The 15,522-nt window shown below is 36.2% G+C and overlaps 1 protein-coding gene across 1 annotated transcript in view; it reads right to left on the reverse strand.

Annotated features, from left to right (window-relative positions):
- Positions 1-3,532: 3,532 nt before the first annotated feature.
- The window catches only part of TMPRSS15 (transmembrane serine protease 15), a 51,603-nt gene continuing 39,613 nt past the window's right edge, over positions 3,533-15,522 (reverse strand). The window contains exons 22-28 of the mRNA XM_059493287.1: positions 12,509-12,604; positions 9,208-9,257; positions 8,490-8,664; positions 6,744-6,925; positions 6,452-6,547; positions 5,411-5,550; positions 3,533-3,688 (exon numbers count right to left, since the gene is read on the reverse strand). Of these exons, the coding sequence (XP_059349270.1) occupies positions 3,533-3,688; positions 5,411-5,550; positions 6,452-6,547; positions 6,744-6,925; positions 8,490-8,664; positions 9,208-9,257; positions 12,509-12,604 (895 nt within the window). The remainder of the gene's footprint in view (positions 3,689-5,410; positions 5,551-6,451; positions 6,548-6,743; positions 6,926-8,489; positions 8,665-9,207; positions 9,258-12,508; positions 12,605-15,522) is intronic.

The following is a 15,522-nucleotide window of genomic DNA, read 5'->3' on the forward strand; positions in this document are numbered from 1 at the left end:
ACTTGGAAAGTGATACCTCATTAATGCTGTGCCCTTTAAAGGCAGCTATTAGTTGTTACTTCAGGCAAATATTTTTCTGATGGAAAAAAAATAACATTGGGCAAGAGTTTAAGATTAAAATTAGTTTCAGTAAGTCTACATAAAAAAGGCATTAAAGGTCATTTAAATATAGCTAATAGTTTGTTAGGAATAATATAATGTTGGACAAAGAGAAGAAAAAGGCTTTTTCTTGGAAGTGGCACTCATAGATTGATTTCTACGTTACTCAGACTATTATCTAGAAACAGATTAATTATATTAATTGATGGATAGATTTAGAGGTAACTGTGGTACATTTAAAGCTGTCTTTTAGAGTTATGATTAACATCATTGATGTCCACTCTCTCTGGTAGCTTAAGAGCTTTCCGTGCCTTAGGAATGGTTGTGCCAGTCATTAGAGCAGCCTGGGGTGGTGGCAGTAGCACTCTGGTTGATTTGTTGGTGACAATCTGGTGTCAGAGCAAAAGTTCGGGTATTTTACTGCCATTGCAGCAGGAGGTCAAGAGCCTGAGTTCAACCTTGCTGGCTTTAACACAGATTGATAACCACCACTGGCTGGGGAGAGACTGACCAAAGCAGAGCTGAGGGGTTGCGTGCACTGTGCTGGCTGATGCTCACCACATCACTTCAGACACAAATCTGTCTCAATTTTCTGAGTACAGAAAAAATATTTGAAAGTTTCCATTAATACTAATTGTGCAATTAGCTGCTGAAGCACTTTTGGAAGTATCTTGAAACTGCTGTTATGCAGTGGTTTTTCTTCCTTTTCAAAGGAAACTCCTCCTATTGTTCAGATTAAGTATTGTTATTCCACTTAAGTATTCTATAATTCTTCCATTCAGTAGGAACTTCTTTCATTGTTCAATCCCCACCTTCAGTTTACTTTGCAGTGAGAAAATACTATGATCCTACATGATCACCAGGACCAGAATTGTTTTCCTACTGATGTAAAATATTGATGAACTCAACTGAGGGGAGGAGAGACCTCTTTCTTGAGAAGAGTTGTGGTAAAAAGGACTTAGTTCATTTTTATGGTCTTGAAGGATTAGGTCCCTTTAACTTAGGGATTAACTATTTCTTCATACTTCCAAAGGACATGTAAAGTTGTCACTATCCATATTATGGTTAATGGCAGCAGAAGTGACTTTGAAGCAGCAGTTAAGAGAGTGAAAATACCTTCAGGAGTGTTTTTTACAGAGTGAAAGTGATGGATAGGCAGACATTGGCACTGATCTGTCTCAAACTCTGTGTGAAGGCAGATGGGGAAGTGGCATCCAATGCTTCTGTTGTAGTGTGCTCAGATTTTACGTAGAAATAAGAAATATTGGCTGTTGGGGTGAAATATTTCCATATCTACCACCATATCTGTCCTCTGTTTCAAAGCATCTTGGAACTGACTCAATTGCAAATAATCTGTTCTGCCCAAGTGTTTTAACATAGTATTGACTGGTTTCTTCACAGGTTAATTTGCAGGCAACCAAAGCCGTGATGTTGACCAAAGGCTAGAATGTGATTGACTGAGGTTATGTTAGTTTTATCTAAGCATAATTAATTGAAATAAAATAGTTTTTTAAATTAAAATAGTTTATATGATATATATTTTTATGCCAGGGTTTATATTGTATAAATATATAATATACTATATAATATATTATAACTATATATAATATATTTATATATAGTTATACAGTTGTATACTGTATAATTACACAACTTTTTCAGTCTGATGAATTGTTTTATCAATGTATATCTCAAAATATGCTTTGCATTTTGGAAAGCAAGAAAATGCACACAGATAAAAGTATCTTACTGTATTCCTGGGAAGCACATTTTCTGGTGACCGGATTTGCTTTCAGTTGGCTTTTGTGTTTCATTAACAGACTGAAACACAATGTACAATAGTGATGTATGATAAATAATGTAGAAATCAGGTCATATTTTACTTAATGATTTTAATGTAATTGCTTAATCCAAATCAATTTATACTGGTAGCAAAATGCTCTACTTTTTAGAGTAATAGGAGAAACAATGGTTCACTATGAAAGATAAAATTTGCAGCTCTAGTATTTCAATGTCAAAAAAATGTGTCTTTCATATGAGAGACTCTCTAAAACACCTTCTTACCTTCTCTCTGTCATAATTATATTTCTCTGTGTTCTTTGTGATCACAGATGTCTTTGATAAAGCTACAGATTTTGGTCTGGACCTAATTCTCTAATTACAAAGACCTGAAAGCAGTTTGGGATTTATTTTTTTAATCAGTGACTGCCAACCTCTGTTTGCAAGCATTCCATACCTTCATTTAGGGTTGTAAGAACCAAATCCAGTAAGTGAGAATGCATTTGTAGTTTGGGTATGGAATGATAAATACATTAAGGTCCTACACTGGTGTGAAAACAGAAATAAAGAAGTGCATCATATTATGCTAATACCATAGAATTTAAGGCATTTGAACAAGTAATTATTTTTTAATAGAAACCTATTTACAAAAGAGCTCAAGAAGATAAACCCCTTATTTTAGTTTTCATATTCTTTCCTCTTTAGAATGCTGTAATGGGATACCCTGCTGGTTTTTTTACAAAACCCAAAATATATATTAAAAATCACCAGTACAGAAAAAGCTTGTAATATGGAAACACTATTATTCTTGAGGGAGAACTGTTACTCATTATTGTCAAATGTTTTTAGAAACATCACTTTTTATGAGAAGAAGTTGCGGTATTGTGAGTCTGTGCTTGGGTGTGGAAAAGCACATCTCTATAATTGTTTGAATAATTGCCAAACACTTGCCTAGAAAGAAAACTAAAAAGCTTTATTCAATCCTTTTTTTAACTCTATTAATTCCAAGCACATTACACAAGAGAGAACATTTGGCTGACATTCAGTTTGTTCATTAGAAAGCAGCATGATCCATGGTCAGCCTTTCTGCACAATCCATAAACTTCACTCCAGAGCCTTTTGTAAGAGGCAAGGCAGAGGAACTCCCATGAGCCAGTTTGAATTGAGGACATACACCTTCATTTTGATGTGCACAGAGATTGCTGGGAAGAGCTGATTCTGCATTAATATGAAATTACACATTGAAAACCACAATGTAAAAACATAAACCAGATAATATTTCACTTGATGTTGACAATTTGGATTCTTTTCCACTGCAGCATTTACCGTTTGCAAACATTTTTTTACTGCCCGTGCTTTGTAAGGCCCTCCACTGTGCAGTTAATGCACTGATGTTCAAAGAATCTGTTTTCCTAAAATCCTATATAAAATAAGAATTAAAATGACAAAACTATTTATTACCAATTATTGAAATATTGTGCTCACTTGGAAATGGATCTTCTTAACAAACAGAAGTTACCAATGTTTTCCTCACCAAGAGTTATGTATTTATGTAGTTTCTCTGTGAGATTGAAATGGCAGCCTAGTTCACATCATTATGCAATGTCTTGCTTTCAACATCTGAACTCCATTGCTATAATTGAAAAATATCAAGCTAATAGATGATGGTTTTGATCCAGTCCACAAACATGGTGACTCGAGCATACACTCCTGGTCGCTGGGGAAGGGCACACCCTTCCCCAAATGATGTCACACCAACCAAAAACCACTTGTCCCCATCTTCAAATGTCAGAGGGCCACCTGAATCCCCCTGCAATGACAAATTCAAAAGTTAAAAGTGAGCAGTGTCAACTTTCAGGCAAAGCCTGTTTATGATGTTTATTCATTTTGTTCCTTAATCATAGATGCTCTACCCCTGTATGTCTTTAGCGCCAGAAAGATCAATATGAATATTTCCATGTGAAAAAAAAAAAATTTAAATGATCCATTTATTTTTTTTCTTTTTTTTTTTTTTAATTATGTGAGCTTAAACTGTCATCAGTCTTCTAATACAGGACTGGACTTCAAGAGATTTTTTTTAATCTTATTCCTTTTATGTTCAGCTCTTCATATTTTACAAAGCCTGAGTAAATGTGGAGGATTTTTTTCAATTGAATGTATTCAGCCAAAACACAGTTCTATTTTCTGTCACCTCAGAGTTTCCACAGTTTCAAATTTAGAGAACAAAATAACAGGATTGCCAGAAGAGGTGTTCTTTTCTCTCACCTCCTTTTCAATAGTTTAGCAGATGTAGCATTGTAATAGAGACTGAATTTGATTTAGCTTGAGTGGGGATGAGTCAGCCGTGGGTGTCTTGTTTTGATGAGAAAGAAAACAATTACTATTTTTCATTGTCTATCAAGTTAGTTGAACCAGTATTAATTGTGTCTTCTCCAGGCCCTGTGAATGGATCTTTACCAGAGAATTCTGCAAGGACTCGGCCATTAAAATGGTTCTGCCCATAACCCTGGGGCATCCCAGAATGTTAAAGGCCGTGACAGCAGCCTAAAGGGGGATGTGCTATCAGGAATCACTTGTTTATCTTTGCTCATGGCTGACTGGTCATTGATCACAGTGCTGGTCACTTGTACTCTCTATCACCCTGTGGTCCTACATGGAATTACATGGAATTGGTTTTTGTTTTGTTTTGGGTTTCTTTTATTTGTTGGTTTTTTTTTTTTTTTTTTTTTTGTTTTGTTCAGTATAAGGTTCAGAAAGAAAAAGGGAAAGAGGAAAACCATGAGGGGAAAGGACATTAGGCTTGAATAGAATCCTTGTTCTAGACTAAACTGGGCAAAAAGTCAGGGCAGGTGATGAAGGCTTAGGTTGGTAGGGCAAGGCAGTAGGAATTATGTGAGAATGCTCCTCATCAGCCTTGAGGGAGGGCAGCCAGTCTCCTTGCCACAGACTCCATATTGCTGGAATAAAAATCACGTGGCAGCCACCTCTGAGGACGTTCTCAAAGAGAAGCAGGGAGTTAAAAAGAGCTGGAATGGATAAAAACGAAACCCACATGAACATATATCAGTGCTGAAAGGCAGCCTCTCTGAAATACTGTGGTGTCTGCTTGGGAAAGGTCTCCAGAGTCTACAGATTCTGGGGAAAAGCAGCTTTGCTTTCTCTCTTTCCCATAATGAAGGATTTCTGAGACTTCAGTCTATTTGGTATTTATTTCTCTGTTCTCTGCATTTCTCTAAGTATATGCCTCTCACCTTCATGGAATTACTCAGCAGGAATTATTCAAAGCCTAGTGCAAAAAATTCCCAGTCCTCATATTTATCTCCCTCCATGATTGTTTATGCCAAGATGACACACACACACACAAAATTAAACTTGTACCCTGATAAATTATTAAATGTGCTAAGTACCATGAGTAGAAGTTACATTAGTGGACAAGGATTGTTCTGTTCTTCATGAGTGGAGAATCAGGGAATTTTATTCAGTAACTAGATGAGGTTTATCCCAGCAGTGAAAACGAGTTGCTTCTACTTACCTGGCAGGAATCTATGCCTCCCATGTCATATCCTGCACAGAGCATTTTCTCAGTAATATTATATTTTGGCATCCATTGCTGGCACTTTTCATTAGAAAGGAGAGGGACCTCTGCTTCTTGCAATATATTTGAAGAGGGACCTGATGAAAATACAAAGTACATTTACCTGCAGCATTAAATACATGCATCCCACTGGGAATGCTGATGGTTTTGTTCCTGTTCCAGCATGCTCAGCACACTCCTGAGCAGCAGGAATCCCTGCCTTACCGCTGTACTACTCAGGCTTATGCCCCTGTAACACAGTCTCTGATTAAACAGGGCTCATTAACTGAATCCTGTCTTTCATTTTTGTAATGGGACTGAATTTGGTTATAATTGAATCAAGATCACTAAAATCAATGACTACGAACTCACTGTGGGGAGATCTAAGGGATGATTAAAGACTTAGGAATATGGGTTGTCTAGTGTTTCCTCACCATTCATTGGGCAACTTTGGTTATTTAAAGTTTTTTTTAAAAAAATATTTTATTAATTCCTGCCCAAAATTTTAAATGCAATTTAATGTAGAAGTCAATGTATTCAACTGTGGAAGTGAACTGTCATGTTTATTATTTCAGAGAGACTCCAAATCTGGAGCATATGACATACAAACAGAACATACATTTCACACTGCAGTCAGCTTTCTTGACTTCTGGGGAAAAATCATTTTCACATTGTCAGAAAGACTAATCTTCCTCTTCCCCCACCCAATATCTGGAACTCAGATGTGCGTATTTCATGTTGAGAAAAGCAGTCATCGTAACTTCTAAGTGAATGTAAGAAGCTTTCTTCATAGCCTAATTAACTTAGGTATGCATGGGTTTTTTCTAAGAGATATGTTATAAGTATAATTTTGCTTCAGACAAGGAATAGTGGAATGGGATATTGAATTTTCATGTGGAAGAGTAGCTCTCTAAACTATTTGACCTTAGCAACTCCTGTGGAACAGGAAGGAGCCTGCCCTCACATGCCTGTCAGAATTTTTGCAAGCAGATGACCCACCATCATTGCGAATAGCCCCCCACCCAGCAATGGAGCAGTTAATTCCTGGTGGAAACTGTTGATTCTTTTCTGGTAGGCAGATAGGTTGGATGTAATCTGTGAATGAGAAACAAGTAATCAATTTCAGCCTCTTCCCTGTGTTCAGGTTTTTATGAAGTCATACCAGAAAACATTCATTAATTCAAACCCACTTTTTGCCAAGATATCCAGGAATTACTGAGCAGACTTCCCACCACCCTCATATGCTCAGCATAATAGAATAAATGGGTCTTTTGGGAAAACAAAAACTCACCTGTATACTGCACTTTGTGTTGAAGGTGCATCAGAGCAATATCACTGTCTTTTGTTTGCTTCATGTAATGAGGATTTATAATTATTCTGTCAATGTTCTGAACCACTGCTGGAGGCTTTGCCAGGTCTGACTGGCTGTACAAGCCAAGAGCTGCCTGCCAGCGGGATGGCTTCAGCTGTCTCCTAGAAATTGCAAAGAGAGTATTCACAATTAGGAGTGATTAATGGAAGTCTTGAAAAATGTGTATCAGATAAAATGCTGATATCTAGCCTTGTGGTAATCTGTAGCATTTGCATGTTTTGTCAAATAAATAGAACAGGGTAGATGTGCTTAGAATTCTGTGAGTGTCACTGTCTTAAACATCCACACTGCAGATATGCGTTGCTGATTTTTTTATGGTGAGCTTATAATGCATTATTTATAATGAATTAATCAGATGGTGGTGCAGAGGAGGGAAATACATTAACTAAATTACCATGGCTTTTTAAACACTATGAAGAATACTGCTGACTGCTGGCAATTAATATTGGTCCCAGTTAGAAAACTGTAATGGAATGTCTAAGGGATAAGAGGTCTGAGATGTTGGAAATGCTGCAGCTCACAGACTCAGAAAACTAGTCCCTTACTTTTTAATTTCAATCAAACAAGATATGATAAAACAAAATATGGCATAATCTTAATTTAATTCCTTATCTACACACGCTGGTTTAAGGCTGTGTTCATCAGAGAACTTAAATATTTTCTGGTTTTTAATCAATCGCCTTATGATTTAAAAAGTACATTTTCAGCCTGATTGTTGGACTGAATTGGTTTCTGCTCCTCTTTTGGTTTGACATCAAGATGTTCTTTCGTTCTAAACTACGAGTGTCCAAGTTAAATGTTCAGAAGGTGTGAAATCACAAGCTTCAATTTAGGAAAATTCTAGCAAAGGCAAAATTAGATTTAGTTGAAAAGAGTGATTCACGTGAAAAGGTGATTCACGTGAAAAGGAAGTATCAAGACAATTGTGGATTTATTGTGAGGAAACTAAGGGGCTTAATCCTTCTCATTTTAGTGTCTTTGTGTGGAATGTAGTGCTCGTCATGCCATGAGGCAGTGTTGAGATTTTGGCATAGTCTCCTCTGCCTTACCATTTAGCTATTTGTAGTGAAAGCTCTATTCTAATTTTGTTTTTAGTTTTTTTTTGGTTGATTTTTTTTTGCCATTCCAGTTTCTATATGTCTTTTACAACATCTGGTTTTATTGTAGATATTATGAAATATCCTAGAAAATATTTCAATATGCATCACTTCTTGGAATGATACAAATTACACCATAGAGAAGATATCTACTATTGCCTAATCAATGCACATAAGTCAAGAGTCATTCCAGTGATGCACAGTAAATCTTGATCCATCCAGGATAATATGTAGGAGGAATGCTGTGTTTAATTTATGGGATATGATGTCACCTTTTATACCACTGGTAGAGGAATTCACCCAATTTATGGAGGCCTACAATAATTATGGATTAAGTACCAATGCTCAGTATTAATACCATGCTTATTGTTCAGGAAATGCTGCTTTGTTTCCACAATTGTCTGCATTAAAGTAAGGACTGAGGATTTACCAGGAAGTAAAGGAGCCTACAAGTGATTCAAAGCTTGGTAATTAAACCAGGAGCTAGTTGTTAATTTTTCATATCAGTGTCACAATTTGTTCATAATCTGATGCCTCCTTAGTGAACTTGCACATGAAATAACTTTACCCATAGACACAGTGTGCTGCTGTCACCAGCCACTCGTCACTGACAAGGGAAGCTCCACAAACAGGTTGGAAATTAAAATGGAGTGAAACTATCCAGGGCCAAGCCTCTCTTCTGGCATCATTTCCACCTACAATTCTTGTTCCATTATTCTGAGTTACCAGGTTTTTTCCACAAGCTAAGAGAAAGCAAAGTAAAATAAAATAAAATAAAATAAAATAAAATAAAATAAAATAAAATAAAATAAAATAAAATAAAATAAAATAAAATAAAATAAAATAAAATAAAATAAAATAAAATAAATAAAGGGATGTTGCATATTTTATTAGACTAGTCAATTTTCTTGGGAAAAACAAGGCTTTGTAGAATCTGAACTGCTATTCAAAAATACTGTGGGAAAAAGTTTGGGTTTTTATGGCTCAAATCAAGATGCAACTGCCTAAGTTGGATTTAGATGTTTTCTTTCCTCAGATCTTCTGGAATTTTTATACATTTATTTTAAAAATGTTTTCACTACAGATCCATCTCTAGTGTACACTTAACACGGAAATTGAGTGAAGACTAAATTTTCCTTTGTTTATACCATTATGAGTATAGCATTTATAGTCCATTCCCTAACCTTTCCATTCAAGCTATAAACATTAGGCTTAATGGTCTGAACAATTTGATCTCTCTGTGAAATATTCCTGGATTCTGTGTACTTACATTGAATTGTACTTACTTTGAATGTTACATTGCAGATGAACCACCAGATTTTCCCGACAGTGTTCTCTAGAATAAATGTGCAATTTAATCACAAGTGTCTGCACAACAGATAACTCTGACTGTCAAATATATATATATATATATATATATATATATATATATACACACAGAGAAATGTATACAATCATATATATGAAAGCACATTCATTTAGCAGTATCAGCCTGTTAAGTATATGTTTAAATTATGTTTTAATTATAAGTATACAACATTATATGTTCTACAACTTTAAATGTATACATTCCTCTTCAGTGGGCACTTAATTGATTTACATTATGGAAATAAAAGTATACTTTTGTGATTTAGGGAAATAGATCATCTGCCTGAGACTTGCAATAAAGTTATAGCTGCCTATGGTATTTTTCCTACCTTTTGAGATGTTTTCAACACCTTACCACTAGAGATCAGTGTGGCCAAAGAATTTAAGAGGTTAGTTTTATATCCCTGCATCATTTTACTAAGAAAATAATGCTACTGTAAAATACACAGTTGCATATGTTAGGCTAAAAATTATTTAGCAAATATATAAAGCCAGAGTCTGAAGAGCACAAGACCATAGATCAAAACTGCTCAAGCATTTCTGATAGCCAGAGGTTTTAATATTATGTTCATAGTCTGTAATGAATCTGAAAGACTTGGGACAGTGTGCGTGCTAGCAATTCAAATCTGATACACACAGAAATGAGAATGAGGGGAAGATAGAAAACCAAGCTCTGCCAACAGTTTGTTTCCAGTGAGCATTTCCACATTTAATTTGTAAATAGAGTAGGTGAAGGGTACTTTAAACATGATAGGGAATGATGTATCCCTCACTGTGTTTGCTCTAAAATTTGTTATCTGCTGTGAGTGTGAGAACTGACCCAGGAATTTCCCAATGGCATAAAGGGACATGAAATAAAGTGGGAACTGCAACCACCCACCACCTCCCCAGTTAAACTTTCACTATAGTGGGGTGCAAATGGGATATTCCTCTGGCCCTGAATAGTCCCGCATTGCCATTTTCCATTTCAAGGTAGGTAGCTAATTTTAAGTCTGTAATTTAAAAAGTGGAAACCATTTTCTGTGACATGCATTGAAATCTGTAATCTGACAAATATTAAGAAAACAAAAATGCAAGAAACCAAAATCACCTTTGCATTAACTTCAACTAAATACCCTTTTCCATGATGCCTGCATAGGCTTTCAATGCGGGGGGGATTAGTGCTGCTGTATATTAATTCTTTTATCTAATCCTATGCTTTCTCATAGGTAGATGCATAAACTACCTGAACTAATAACCCAAGTGTCAGATTTATCCCTATAATTTTACATTTTCACTGTAAAGGGAGTTGCCTGTCTCACCACAAGTACCCACTGGTTGGTTGCTTCAGCAGAAATGACTTCATTTGCCCCTGCTTTTTCCTCTTTGTGGAGCTAGCTCCCAGCAGGAGAAGCACATTCCTGCCTGCACTTCAGCCCAACAATTCTCAGCTGCCTCTTGGTCTGCACAGGAGTGGCCAAAAGGTACCAGAGGCATGTGCTGAGCACCCTCCTCTGTGCCTCTCTGAGTGTCAGCTGTCAAGCAGCACGCCAGGCAGAAATCTGGAGTAGTTAGGGTATCTGTGAGCATGATCTTCACTTAGAACTGGCAAAGACAATTAGTCCCTGTGGAATCTGCTCACATGCATCAAAAAGGCAGGATCTGGGGCTCTTACAAAAAAATCCTGCCAAAAATCACATTACCTAAGGGCACCAGAGAATTCTTTTGCTGTCTTTGTCATTGCAGATTTCAAGCCCTACTATCATATGTTCCCTCCTTTGTTTCAGTGGTGGATGCACTTGAATAAAAAAACAAAGACAATGTAAGAAATACATTTTATAATCGGATTACCAGTTAGTGAATTCAGTTGCTTAAATTATCACATCTGTGTGATCTTTCTAGTACTCATTATATATAGAAAAACCATGTGTGAATCTGCAATAGTGTCACCCTGCAAAATTATTCCTATCAGCTGTCCAGAAGAAACATGGGAGGAGACACCTATTTCTGCCACAGAAATACAACCAAGATAAATGAATTTATTCCATTTTCTCCTGCTTTAATCATTTTCACTGTTTAACAGGTATTAACAGAAGACATCTTTAAATCATTACTGCTCTTCAAGATGTCTTGTGGCAATGCTGGTTTAGACATTCACTCAAGAAAAAAAGAAAAATAGCCTCCAATGATATTCCATTAGTTTAAGATACTTTTAGCACTCATAAAAATTATAAATGTTTGGGGTTAACAGAGTATAATTAGAACATAAAATGTAACTTTTCTTTTTTTTTTTTGTGTAGACAAAATAATAGACCATAGAAAATTAAGACATGTCTCTTGCATTGTCACTATGTGTTGTGTTCATTAAGGGAAACTGAAAGAACATGGATTCTTGCTGTCCTCAACATGGTTTCAGCATTTTAGCAATTAGACAGTAATTTTCTGGCTCAGTGTTCTGGTAGAAATCCAGAAAAAATTATACAGTAAAGCTCTTATAAACAGAAAATAGTAATTGAAGTCATTACAATTCTTTAAACTGATGATGGGAAGCTTTTCTGCTTGGGAGTTGTGTTGTAAATCCCACTATTTCCTGAGGAGGTAATCCTGGGCTAATATCACATTTTCATTACATTTACAAGAAATTACAAATTTCTAGTACCCTTCAGAATCCCTTGAGCAGTTATTTCGACCGAGAAAGGTTAGAATAGAATCAAATGTATTCTGAGGATCATGTCATCTAATGATTCACTTGTGAAGGTGCAGACAAATCCAGAAGTCATTTTTTGAGTGGAATTGTTTATTTAAATATAGATTCCTGTCTGTGGATGGCTTAAATTAGCAATCCTCAGTGTGTCCAAAGTCTGTATCAATAAAGTTAAGGACTATAGAGTGTGACTCATCATATTTCAAGAAATGCCTTGATGGATCACATTTTGGATCACTATTTTTCTCTGCTGATTACAGAGAGAACCAACTTTGACAACTACTCTGTAACTATGGGGGATGCTCACTCCATCCTAATTCTTCTATATTATATATAGGCAGTCTTAATTCTATTATATTATGTACTCATAATTTAGAGATTTCTAGATAAGAAATATTTTCATAAAAGAGCATATAATTTCCACAGTAAACGGATAGAGATGTCAATTAGGATTTGAGCTATATATTAGTGCATAAATAATCACCAAAACACTTAGAGACATGGTTTGTATGAGGAAGAAATCTCACTGTACCTACCTTTTTGTGAAAATTAGGCTCTGGTTACCTCCTTTGGTGATGGTGACAAATGGGCCATCTCCAGTGAATAATACAGGTGATGACATATTTGCATCCCTAGGACAGAAAGACACGTGCATATATTTAGATATATACCACCAGTGGAGCAATATTTGGGAAATGATTATGCTGACAGAATAAACACCAGATTTTTAACTTTTTTTTTCTTCTCCTCAAATAATGACCCTTTAGCAGGGGATTTTTGAGGCTTGAAACTCATTTGGATTAAAATGTGAGTCTCTTACTTCCAGTCTTACATCTTAGTCTAAGATTTCTAATGCTTCATTCATATTGAAAGAGATAGTAATATTTATTTTCACAGCAGTAAATATTTAGTTTGATTTTTCTGTGCCACAATGAAGGGCTTGAAATACCAGTTCTTAAATGTATGGAGCTAGAACTTACGGCAGTAATAGCTGAATCTCGGGGTATCACAGTCTTGCTTTTTTGAAGGGTGCAGTTATACTACAATGTCCAGGAAAGAAATGAAATCATATTTTATATAATGAAGAATCTAATTGAGTTTAAAAAAAGTTAATTTTCACCTCATAGATCTGTTAAAATCAGAGTGTCTGTGGAATAAGTCAATAGTGTCATGTTTGCTATTGATCAAGAGTGGGGTGCATTCACAGAGTCACAGAATCACAGAACAGTTTGGGTTGGATGGCACCTTTAAAGGTCATGTGGTCAATTTAAAGGAATCAATTAGTCTATTCTTCAACTAATTTTTTGGGGTTTTGTTTTGGTAACAATGGCTTTTTGGTGAGACAAATAGTTTTGACATTTAGAACCCATATCCAGATTTACTTTACAGTCCATTCTGCATCATGCACTTTGTGATACCTCATATGATCAGTTTGGAACACATATCTATGAAACATATTTGCTTTCCCTTGAAGAAGCATGGGGAAAAAAGATAGCTGTGGTTAGACTGAATAATTTTTGGGGGGATGGCAACCTCCCATTTGGCCCTTTAACCTTACACATCTCAGGAGCAATAAGGGAACAATTTGTTTCATACACAAGGAGCACCTGCAGGTTTAATGCACAGGGAGCACCTGCACTGTGTCTTCTCTTCAAATGCAGTAAATCTCGCTCTCCTGGGGAGGATGAAGTCTGGAATCTGCCTGCAAATCTGCTGTGTATGAAGTAAAGAGGTGTTCAACAACCCTGCTGTGCCACCAGGAGAGCTGTATGATCCACCTGCTGGAAAAGTCACTATCACTGCATTTCTCAGCCTGGAAGTGCTTTTAGACAGCCTGAGAGGGCAGTGAAGTGCCAAGCCAGGTAGGCAGAGTCAAATTCTGTAATGAAGAACTTTGCTGAGACCAGCAAAGCACTCCCAGGACCTAATTGACTTCTGAAGAATGTTGCAAGTTCATGAAGAAAATAGAATGAAGGGTTGCAGAGTAAAGAATAAAAACTGTCACTCTTGTTGGATTTTTTGGTGTGATAAAATTGCCAGGTCTACCCCCATTCCTGGGTACAATTTAGCAAAGGCCCAGCTGGCTCTGGTCCCAGGGAAACAGGATTATTTTGCATTGGCCCAATGCAATGGTGAAAAGCTCACAGTGTGATTTCCTTGGTTCCAGGAAATAAGATGCTGACAACAGTTTTTAGCAGTGCTGTCAGATGCACACAGCTACAAGTGCAAGCTAAGTAAAGGATTGTTTACAGGTTTCTTCAGAGCATCAATTTGTTCATCTTGCAGCCCAGACTAATTAAGATTTGCAAATTATTTGATTAAGATGTGTTTTGTAGATGCACTATAGGCATGTCCCCAGACTGGCCTCTTGTTTGGTACAAATCACAAATGCAACAGGCACATATTTAATAAATGGAGGCAAAAGGATTCACACTGAGATTTACTAGAACCTGTGAGGAACATTGCACTTCGTAGCCTGGGTACATAAATAATCAGGATATGATACAGGACTCCAATCAGCTCAGTCCTTTTCAGAAATTAAACAGAAAGTGAGACTAGCAAATGTATAAGCAATTAACAGTAAAACTAAATTGTCCTAGATGAACTTTGATCTGTCTTTCTAATAAAACATGATTCTAGGTAGTAATTCAGTGTAGGAGTATGAGCTACAGCCTACTCAGGACCTGCTATTGCAAACATCCATTTAATAACAAATATGGTGATGCTTATTAAGAAATATGCTGCTACAGGGGGACTTAAGGAAAGCAGAATAGTGTGGTGCTCACAGAAGTTACACACACACACACACACACACACACACACACACACACACACACACACATATATATACATATATATATATATACACCTATTCATGTATTAATATATATATAAATATAGACACACCCATGTGAGGATTTTGTCCTATGCTGTAACTTCAGTAGCACCCAGGTTACAAAAATGTGATCCAAGTTAGGGTTAAAAATATTTTTTCTAGACAATGGGAGTATGTAATAAACTGAGAAATGGAATTAGAAGAAATAACTAGGAAGCTTGATAGGAACTCTTTTAGCACGTGCACCTGAGTAGTTTATAGAGACAACCTGAAAGATATTGCTGCAGAATGCTATGGGGGAAAAAAAGTATTAACTAATATTTAAAAGTTAAAATACCATGGAAGGAAAAGCTTGTTGAAGCTTATCAAATATGTCAATTAAATCAGTAGACCACAAAATTACTTCTGTCCAGAAGGGTAAGGAGGCAGGGTAGGGACAGAAAGAATCAGAGAAGGAGGCCACTGGCCACTCTAAGGAACAAGGTATTTGACCAGAAGCACGTTTACACACAGTTTGTATGTTCTTACATGTATGCATACTTAAATTACAGCCAGGATTTCTGCATGTAGCTACCTGATTTTTATGTAAACTCAGTACTCACCCAAAGGAAAAAAGTAAAAAACCCAAAAAACCAGCAGACATTCATCCAATTAGAAGTATTTCTGAAATAACACATGGATATTTTTCTAAGTCATTCTAACTCTGTGATTCTG

Source organism: Ammospiza nelsoni, chromosome 2, assembly GCF_027579445.1.
Source record: "Ammospiza nelsoni isolate bAmmNel1 chromosome 2, bAmmNel1.pri, whole genome shotgun sequence".
NCBI lineage: Eukaryota > Metazoa > Chordata > Aves > Passeriformes > Passerellidae > Ammospiza > Ammospiza nelsoni.